Source organism: Bombina bombina, chromosome 1 (assembly GCF_027579735.1).
Source record: "Bombina bombina isolate aBomBom1 chromosome 1, aBomBom1.pri, whole genome shotgun sequence".
NCBI lineage: Eukaryota > Metazoa > Chordata > Amphibia > Anura > Bombinatoridae > Bombina > Bombina bombina.
Genome location: NC_069499.1, coordinates 293,815,706 through 293,827,040, shown reverse-complemented (window position 1 = coordinate 293,827,040; position 11,335 = coordinate 293,815,706). Strand labels below are relative to the sequence as shown.

General features: G+C 38.0%; 1 protein-coding gene across 2 annotated transcripts in view; it reads right to left on the bottom strand.

Moving 5' to 3' along the window:
• HEG1 (heart development protein with EGF like domains 1) overlaps positions 1-11,335 on the bottom strand; it is a 151,900-nt gene that overhangs the window by 37,548 nt on the left and 103,017 nt on the right. For both annotated transcript variants that reach the window (XM_053698057.1, XM_053698058.1), the window contains exons 9-10: positions 4,679-4,721; positions 784-821 (exon numbers count right to left, since the gene is read on the bottom strand). In XM_053698057.1, coding sequence (XP_053554032.1) covers positions 784-821; positions 4,679-4,721 — 81 coding nt within the window. The remainder of the gene's footprint in view (positions 1-783; positions 822-4,678; positions 4,722-11,335) is intronic.

The following is an 11,335-nucleotide window of genomic DNA, read 5'->3' as shown; positions in this document are numbered from 1 at the left end:
ACTACAAACTGGAAGGTATTCATCTTCTAAGAGATTGTCTTTTGGACAATGATTGGCTTGTCAGGTTTGATCTTTCGGATGCTTATCTTACTGTTCCAATAGCACCGAAACATTGGAAATATCTAACTTTTTCCCGGGAAGACAAATGTTGGTATTTTACTTGTCTTCCTTTTGGCCTGTCCTCTGCCCCATGGGTATTTACAAAACTTGGCTAGTTATATAGGCTCTTTTTTCTCTGTTTTATTTTAACTCTTTATGTGATTTATGTACTTTTAAGGCTGCACATGAGCAGTAAAAGAAAGTAATGCAAAATATTTGTCTCTGTGTCTTTAATAAAATTTAGATTATTCATTCACAAAGATAGGATAATCTGAATTTTCACTCACATATTCAATCTCTCCCTTAAAACGGGTACATTTCCCTCATCATTTAATCAAGCATTAGTCATACCTATCTTTAAAAAACCTTTATTAGATTTAGCTGTCTCCTCCAACTGATCAAGTATTGATCTCTGCTTCACCCTATCCTAAAACTTCATGACAAGCTTTACTGCCCTCTGCTGGGCAGACACAGGACTTTACTAAACACCCCACACCCTTTGCTTTCACAGTTGAACAGAACCTTGACTTTTTGTTAGGGGATTTTTGATTGTTATAATGAAATCAATGTCTATCCCATCTATCTCCGTGTTATTCTTAAGTCTGACCTCTCCCAAACACAATCTGTATTTACAATTATTTGCCTTTAACATCATTTTTTGGGGGGATTGGTAATCAGACTTACGGTTTGAGCAGTTGAATCCACCTAGGCCAAAAGGACATCTACAAAAGAGAAAAATTATGTAAGGTGAGAAGACTGTATACAATTGTATACAAAAAGTGTCCTCAATTTATCACATGCAAATTAGGTGATGTTGTCATTATTTCATCATATAACTCTAGCCTCATATTATTACTTGTTGTTTCACATTGAATACATGTATCTCTTTTCCTGCACTGTTTTGTTAAAGGGACATAATACTCATATACTAAATCACTTGAAACTGATGCAGTATAACTGTAAAAAGCTGAGAGGAAAATATCACCAGAGCATCTCTATGTAAAAAAGGAAGATATTTTACCTCACAACTTCCTCAGCTTCTGTGTAAAAAGTTATACTCAGCTGCAGCCCAGCTGCAGGTAAAAAAATAATAAAAAAAAATGAAGAAATGAACAGCAGCCAATCAGCATCAACAGTGCTGAGGTCATGAACTCTTTTACTGTAATCTCATGAGATTTCATAGTAAACTTCCTTAAACCGAATAGGAAAATAAGATGAGTGTGCACGAGGCTCAACCCCTTAGCTGTCCCGGGACAGACATACTGATTTGCTGCTTAGAAGTCCTTTACAATGGGATGCGGCTACTGAGGAACTTTTGAGGTAAAATATCTTTCTTTTTTACATAGAGATGTTCAGGTGATATTTTCTAGTCAGCTTTCTACAGCTATGCTGGATCACTTTCAAGTGTTTAAACATTTGGGTATTATGGCCCTTTAATGCTATTTTTATCATATTAAAAGTTTTATGTTCGCAAAATGTTCTTTTGTGATTCAGACAGAGTATACAATTTTAAAAGTTTAAAATTGTACTTCTATTATCAAATTTGCTTTGTTCCCATGACATTCTCGTTTAAAGAAATACCTAGGTAGGTATTTGCCTGGAGCACAACTTAGCAGGAAATAGGATAACATTCTTGCCAAACTGCTGCCATATAGTGCTCCAGACATGTGCACACTCCTGAGCTTTCTTCAACAGTAGATACCAAGGGAACAAAGAAAATTTGATAATAAAAGTAAGTAAAAAGTTGTTTCAAATTGTGTGTTCTATCTGAATAATAAAATACAGCTTTAGGGTTTTATGTCCCTTTAAAAGTATACTAAGTATTTCTCATTATACACAACATTCCATCATCATATGATTGGCTGAAGGCTAAATTTCTGCAGATTGCAAATGGAATTTAGGAATGCCTGGGATAAGCGTAAGGCTATCCTACAAACTAACTTACATTTTATAGGAATTATTGTCAGACCTGACAGGCCTATGGTTTTTATCTGCCAACAAAGGGCCAGATTACAAGTGGAGCGCAAATGATAAGGGGTTTATTGTGGGGTTTTGCACTCCTCAGGCTTAACACTAGTATTATGAGTTAAAAGTAAACGCAATCGCTAGAATGAGTACCTAAGCTTCATAGCTCTGGTTAACTGAAAACAAAACTCATCAAAAATACATAACAGAGTATACTTACACTTATAACACTTTCTAATAACAATTATTTAAAAAAAATATTGCACACAAAAGTTATAAGGGCTCAAAAGTTTTATGCAAAATTCATATTTAATAAAGTGTTATACTGTGTATTTACTGTAAATATTTTACATTCCAATGTTCTGCACATAGCAGAATATGTTTTAAATATTGCTATATAGATATTCCTTTATATATCTGTATGAACCTATACCTATATATAATTATATATATATATATATATATATATATAGAGAGAGAGAGAGAGAGAGAGAGAGAGAGAGAGAGAGTACCAAAAAAAACATCATATATATGTAGAAATACTTATTTATGAATAAACAGAACATAACTATCGACCGGTCTCCTTACTTCCCTTTGCTTCAAAATTATTGGGACGACTAGTCTATAATCGGCTAACTCAATTTCTCACAACTAACTCCTTACTTGATCCACTACAATCTGGTTTCCGCCCTAAACACTCAACAGAATCCGCTCTTGCTAAAGTAACAAATGACCTGTTATCAGCTAAAGCAAAAGGCCATTACTCCTTACTAATTCTTCTTGACCTGTCCGCAGCTTTTGACACAGTTGACCATCCTCTCCTTCTAAAAATACTACATTAATTTGGAATCTGAGACACAGCCCTCTCCTGGTTTGCATCATATCTGTCAAACCGCTCGTTTTCAGTTTCCTTTAACAACATATCTTGTGATCCTATGCCTCTCTCAGTAGGGGTACCACAAGGCTCTGTCTTGGGCCCCTTACTTTTCTCTCTTTATACATCCTGCCTTGGAAAACTTATAGCCTCCTTTGGATTCCAGTACCACTTCTATGCTGATGATACCCAAATCTATCTTTCCTGATATCTCTCCCTCTTTACTCAACCAGATTTCTGACTGCCTCTCTGCAATTTTCTTTTGGATGTCTTCACACTACCTCCAACTCAATCTGTCCAAAACTGAGATGCTTCTTATCCCCCCCTCTTCGAGACATCCAACACCTGACATTTCTTTGATGGTTGGAGACTCTATACTCAACACCTCACCCCAGGTCTGCTGTCTTGGGGTCACACTAGACTCAGAACTCATATTCAACCCACATATATAAGCGCTTACCAAATCCTGCCGTTCACACCTACGCAACATTTCCAGAATTCGTCCCTTTGTTACTCAAAAAACTACAAAAATACTTATTCATTCCCTCATTTTGTCACGCATTGATTATTGCAATCTACTCCTAAATGGCCTTCTAAAACACCGCCTCTCCTCCCTCCAATCTATTATGAATGCTTCTGCTAGACTCATCCACCTAAGTCGCCGATCTACATCAGCTGCTCCGCTCTGCCAGTCTCTACACTGGCTCCCCATACACTCTAGAATACAATTTAAAGTATTAACCCTAACCTACAAAGCACTCAACAGTCTAACTCCCAACTATATCTCCTCTCTCATCGTGAAATATTCCCCATCCCGTCCTCTTTGATCAACCTCTGACCTACATCTCTACACTCCTGTTATCTCTACATCCCACTCCCGCCTCCAAGACTTTGCACGTGCTGCTCCTGTCCTCTGGAACTCTCTACCCCGCTCCATTAGACTGTCTCCAACCTTGTATAGCTTCAGACGCTCCTTGAAAACTCACCTATTCAGAGAGGCGTACCATCTCTCCTCCATCCCACATCCGAACCAAACTAATAAATGTACATGAACTGCCTGACTCACTGCTGCATATACAACCGATGTAACAAGCTACCCCAACCTTATGTCTCTGCACCCTAAACCTATAGACTGTGAGCTCTCCGGAGCAGGGCCCTCTTCCTCCTGTACTAGATTTGTTTAGTTTTGTTATGTTTTTGTATTTTATCACAAATCTTTGTCATTGTATACCCCTATCATTGTACCCAGCGCTACGGAATTTGGTGGCGCTATACAAATAAATGATAATAATAATAATAATTCTTCTATGTAAAGAACATTAGAATACAGGAATGTGAAATATTAATATTTTCATTTTCGGGTTAGCATACATGAGAATATGCGATCGGGTCTGCGCAAGAGTAAGATTTTTTTTCACTTTCTTTTCTCTATTGACTTTGATGGGGGAATACTTGAACGCGTACACAATATTCTAAGTTTGACTTACTTGTAGTGCAGCTAAGGCTCAAGCGGGAGCGTTAATTAACACTCCATTAATAATCTGGGCCAAAATCTTTATTTCTATGTTTGCACAGCACTACTGAATATGAAATTATTATATGATGTTTAATTTACAGTACTTATCTCTAAAACTGAAGCCAAAGTGTATAGTAATTGAGGCAAAGTCTATGTATCACACATTTTATCACATTTTTAATCTTTATTACTCAATATTTCCTATTATCCCATATCACACTCACCTCACACATGTTCCATTCTCTCTTTTAAAGCCGTCTTCACAGGCTGAATGGAAAGTTACAAAAACCAAATTAAACACATAGAATAACATAATTTATGTAAGAACTTACCTGATAAATTCATTTCTTTCATATTAACAAGAGTCCATGAGCTAGTGACGTATGGGATATACATTCCTACCAGGAGGGGCAAAGTTTCCCAAACCTTAAAATGCCTATAAATACACCCCTCACCACACCCACAAATCAGTTTAACGAATAGCCAAGAAGTGGGGTGATAAGAAAAAAAGTGCGAAGCATATAAAATAAGGAATTGGAATAATTGTGCTTTATACAAAAAAATCATAACCACCACAAAAAAGGGCGGGCCTCATGGACTCTTGTTAATATGAAAGAAATGAATTTATCAGGTAAGTTCTTACATAAATTATGTTTTCTTTCATGTAATTAACAAGAGTCCATGAGCTAGTGACGTATGGGATAATGACTACCCAAGATGTGGATCTTTCCACACAAGAGTCACTAGAGAGGGAGGGATAAAATAAAGACAGCCAATTCCTGCTGAAAATAATCCACACCCAAAATAAAGTTTAACAAAAACATAAGCAGAAGATTCAAACTGAAACCGCTGCCTGAAGAACTTTTCTACCAAAAACTGCTTCAGAAGAAGAAAACACATCAAAATGGTAGAATTTAGTAAAAGTATGCAAAGAGGACCAAGTTGCTGCTTTGCAGATCTGGTCAACCGAAGCTTCATTCCTAAACGCCCAGGAAGTAGATACTGACCTAGTAGAATGAGCTGTAATTCTCTGAGGCGGAATTTTACCCGACTCAACATAGGCAAGATGAATTAAAGATTTCAACCAAGATGCCAAAGAAATGGCAGAAGCTTTCTGGCCTTTCCTAGAACCGGAAAAGATAACAAATAGACTAGAAGTCTTACGGAAAGATTTCGTAGCTTCAACATAATATTTCAAAGCTCTAACAACATCCAACGAATGCAATGATTTCTCCTTAGAATTCTTAGGATTAGGACATAATGAAGGAACCACAATTTCTCTACTAATGTTGTTGGAATTCACAACTTTAGGTAAAAATTCAAAAGAAGTTCGCAACACCGCCTTATCCTGATGAAAAATCAGAAAAGGAGACTCACACGAAAGAGCAGATAATTCAGAAACTCTTCTAGCAGAAGAGATGGCCAAAAGGAACAAAACTTTCCAAGAAAGTAATTTAATGTCCAATGAATGCATAGGTTCAAACGGAGGAGCTTGAAGAGCTCCCAGAACCAAATTCAAACTCCAAGGAGGAGAAATTGACTTAATGACAGGTTTTATACGAACCAAAGCTTGTACAAAACAATGAATATCAGGAAGAATAGCAATCTTTCTGTGAAAAAGAACAGAAAGAGCGGAGATTTGTCCTTTCAAAGAACTTGCGGACAAACCCTTATCTAAACCATCCTGAAGAAACTGTAAAATTCTCGGTATTCTAAAAGAATGCCAAGAAAAATTATGAGAAAGACACCAAGAAATATAAATCTTCCAGACTCTATAATATATCTCTCGAGATACAGATTTACGAGCCTGTAACATAGTATTAATCACGGAGTCAGAGAAACCTCTATGACCAAGAATCAAGCGTTCAATCTCCATACCTTTAAATTTAAGGATTTCAGATCCGGATGGAAAAAAGGACCTTGTGACAGAAGGTCTGGTCTTAACGGAAGAGTCCATGGTTGGCAAGATGCCATCCGGACAAGATCCGCATACCAAAACCTGTGAGGCCATGCCGGAGCTATTAGCAGAACAAACGAGCATTCCCTCAGAATCTTGGAGATTACTCTTGGAAGAAGAACTAGAGGCGGAAAGATATAGGCAGGATGATACTTCCAAGGAAGTGATAATGCATCCACTGCCTCCGCCTGAGGATCCCGGGATCTGGACAGATACCTGGGAAGTTTCTTGTTTAGATGAGAGGCCATCAGATCTATCTCTGGGAGCCCCCACATTTGAACAATCTGAAGAAATACCTCTGGGTGAAGAGACCATTCGCCCGGATGCAACGTTTGGCGACTGAGATAATCCGCTTCCCAATTGTCTACACCTGGGATATGAACCGCAGAGATTAGACAGGAGCTGGATTCTGCCCAAACCAAAATTCGAGATACTTCTTTCATAGCCAGAGGACTGTGAGTCCCTCCTTGATGATTGATGTATGCCACAGTTGTGACATTGTCTGTCTGAAAACAAATGAACGATTCTCTCTTCAGAAGAGGCCAAAACTGAAGAGCTCTGAAAACTGCACGGAGTTCCAAGATATTGATCGGTAATCTCACCTCCTGAGATTCCCAAACTCCTTGTGCCGTCAGAGATCCCCACACAGCTCCCCAACCTGTGAGACTTGCATCTGTTGAAATTACAGTCCAGGTCGGAAGAACAAAAGAAGCCCCCTGAATTAAACGAAGGTGATCTGTCCACCACGTTAGAGAGTGCCGAACAATCGGTTTTAAAGATATTAATTGATATATCTTCGTGTAATCCCTGCACCATTGGTTCAGCATACAGAGCTGAAGAGGTCGCATGTGAAAACGAGCAAAGGGGATCGCGTCCGATGCAGCAGTCATAAGACCTAGAATTTCCATGCATAAGGCTACCGAAGGGAATGATTGAGACTGAAGGTTTCGACAGGCTGTAATCAATTTTAGACGTCTCTTGTCTGTTAAAGACAGAGTCATGGACACTGAATCTATCTGGAAACCCAGAAAGGTTACCCTTGTTTGAGGAATCAAAGAACTTTTTGGTAAATTGATCCTCCAACCATGATCTTGAAGAAACAACACAAGTCGATTCGTATGAGACTCTGCTAAATGTAAAGACTGAGCAAGTACCAAGATATCGTCCAAATAAGGAAATACCACAATACCCTGTTCTCTGATTACAGACAGAAGGGCACCGAGAATCTTTGTGAAAATTCTTGGAGCTGTAGCAAGGCCAAACGGTAGAGCCACAAATTGGTAATGCTTGTCTAGAAAAGAGAATCTCAGGAACTGATAATGATCTGGATGAATCGGAATATGCAGATATGCATCCTGTAAATCTATTGTGGACATATAATTCCCTTGCTGAACAAAAGGCAATATAGTCCTTACAGTTACCATCTTGAACGTTGGTATCCTTACATAACGATTCAATAATTTTAGATCCAGAACTGGTCTGAAGGAATTCTCCTTCTTTGGTACAATGAAGAGATTTGAATAAAACCCCATCCCCTGTTCCGGAACTGGAACTGGCATAATTACTCCAGCCAACTCTAGATCTGAAACACAATTCAGAAATGCTTGAGCTTTCACTGGATTTACTGGGACATGGGAAAGAAAAAATCTCTTTGCAGGAGGTCTCATCTTGAAACCAATTCTGTACCCTTCTGAAACAATGTTCTGAATCCAAAGATTGTGAACAGAATTGATCCAAATTTCTTTGAAAAAACGTAACCTGCCCCCTACCAGCTGAACTGGAATGAGGGCCGTACCTTCATGTGAACTTAGAAGCAGGCTTTGCCTTTCTAGCAGGCTTGGATTTATTCCAGACTGGAGATGGTTTCCAAACTGAAACTGCTCCTGAGGACGAAGGATCAGGCTTTTGTTCTTTGTTGAAACGAAAGGAACGAAAACGATTGTTAGCCCTGTTTTTACCTTTAGACTTTTTATCCTGTGGTAAAAAAGTTCCTTTCCCACCAGTAACAGTTGAAATAATAGAATCCAACTGAGAACCAAATAATTTGTTTCCCTGGAAAGAAATGGAAAGTAGAGTTGATTTAGAAGCCATATCAGCATTCCAGGTCTTAAGCCATAAAGCTCTTCTGGCCAAGATAGCCAGAGACATAAACCTAACATCAACTCTAATAATATCAAAAATGGCATCACAGATGAAATTATTAGCATGCTGGAGAAGAATAATAATATCATGAGAATCACGATTTGTTACTTGTTGCGCTAGAGTTTCCAACCAAAAAGTTGAAGCTGCAGCAACATCAGCCAATGATATAGCAGGTCTAAGAAGATTACCTGAACATAGATAAGCTTTTCTTAGAAAAGATTCAATTTTTCTATCTAAAGGATCCTTAAACGAGGTACCATCTGACGTAGGAATGGTAGTACGTTTAGCAAGGGTAGAAATAGCCCCATCAACTTTAGGGATTTTGTCCCAAAATTCTAACCTGTCAGGCGGAACAGGATATAATTGCTTAAAACGTTTAGAAGGAGTAAATGAATTACCCAATTTATCCCATTCCTTAGAAATTACTGCAGAAATAGCATTAGGAACAGGAAAGACTTCTGGAATAACCACAGGAGCTTTAAAAACCTTATCCAAACGTATAGAATTAGTATCAAGAGGACTAGAATCCTCTATTTCTAAAGCAATTAGTACTTCTTTAAGTAAAGAGCGAATAAATTCCATCTTAAATAAATATGAAGATTTATCAGCATCAATCTCTGAGATAGAATCCTCTGAACCAGAAGAGTCCAAAGAATCAGAATGATGGTGTTCATTTAAAAATTCATCTGTAGAGAGAGAAGATTTAAAAGACTTTTTACGTTTACTAGAAGGAGAAATAACAGACAAAGCCTTCTTTATGGATTCAGAAACAAAATCTCTTATGTTATCTGCACCTTAGATGTTGAGGGAACTGCAACAGGCAATGGTACATCACTAAAGGAAATATTATCTGCTTTAACAAGTTTGTCATGACAATTATTACAAACAACAGCTGGAGGAATAGCTACCAAAAATTTACAGCAGATACACTTAGCTTTGGTAGATCCAGCAGGCAGTGGTTTTCCTGTAGTATCTTCTGGCTCAGATGCAACGTGAGACATCTTGCAATATGTAAGAGAAAAAACAACATATAAAGCAAAATAGATCAAATTCCTTATAAGACAGTTTCAGGAATGGGAAAAAAATGCCAAACATCAAGCTTCTAGCAACCAGAAGCAAATGAAAAATGAGACTGAAATAATGTGGAGACAAAAGCGACGCCCATATTTTTTGGCGCCAAATAAGACGCCCACATTATTTGGCGCCTAAATGCTTTTGGCGCCAAAAATGACGCCACATCCGGAACGCCGACATCTTTGGCGCAAAATAACGTCAAAAATGACGCAACTTCCGGCGACACGTATGACGCCGGAAACGGAAAAGAATTTTTGCGCCAAAAAAGTCCGCGCCAAGAATGACGCAATAAAATGAAGCATTTTCAGCCCCCGCGAGCCTAACAGCCCACAGGGAAAAAAGTCAAATTTTTGAGGTAAGAAAAAATATGAAAATTTAAAGCATAATCCCAAATATGAAACTGACTGTCTGGAAATAAGGAAAGTTGAACATTCTGAGTCAAGGCAAATAAATGTTTGAATACATATATTTAGAACTTTATAAATAAAGTGCCCAACCATAGCTTAGAGTGTCACAGAAAATAAGACTTACTTACCCCAGGACACTCATCTACATGTTTGTAGAAAGCCAAACCAGTACTGAAACGAGAATCAGTAGAGGAAATGGTAAATATAAGAGTATATCGTCGATCTGAAAAGGGAGGTAAGAGATGAATCTCTACGACCGATAACAGAGAACCTTATGAAATAGATCCCGTAGAAGGAGATCACTGCATTCAATAGGCAATACTCTCTTCACATCCCTCTGACATTCACTGCACGCTGAGAGGAAAACCGGGCTCCAACTTGCTGCGGAGCGCATATCAACGTAGAATCTAGCACAAACTTACTTCACCACCTCCCTTGGAGGCAAAGTTTGTAAAACTGATTTGTTGGTGTGGTGAGGGGTGTATTTATAGGCATTTTAAGGTTTGGGAAACTTTGCCCCTCCTGGTAGGAATGTATATCCCATACGTCACTAGCTCATGGACTCTTGTTAATTACATGAAAGAAAATGCACTAATAAGCATGAGATCAATGTTATCATTAACCATGTGACTAGAAGAGAGTGTCTTGTGTATTTATCTGCTGATTTGAGGAGCACTTGCTGGTAACTAAATCTACAACAAATATGATGACTAGAGTTAGTATTCACCCTATAGGTGCCTGCAGACATACACAAATATTACTGATTCCCATCTATGGTGTTGGATTGTTGCAGCTGTGGGGGTACACAGAGCATGAGTAAAGAGTGAAGAAATGTCATATAGTTTGTAAGTTAGTTTTGTTTCTGGAGCTTGTGAAAAATGCTTATTGTAAGACTCCAAAACCTCAATGTAACAGTTGCCCTTAGCTTGTTAGTTCCCAGTATTCACTTGTTTACATTACCAGTGTTCATGTCTTACATACCTAGTGTTCCCTTTTTACATGTCCAGTGTGTTCCCCATGTGAAGGAGAAAGGGGTTTTAAAAAAATAATGGCAAGTATAAGTACTAGAATATGAAGTTTACCACCAGTACCATCCTGCACCATTGATAAAGGTTCCTTTTATTGAACCTCAAATATGTCTAGAAACCTCTCTGCTATTAAAGGGATGCTATCTTTATTTGAAAAGCTGGAATGTAAAGCTTAAAATTGCATGTTCTATCTGAATCATTAAAGAAAAAAATTGGGTTTAGTATCCCTTTAATATATTAACATTTAATTTTTTATTTTTTTTTATTCAGCTG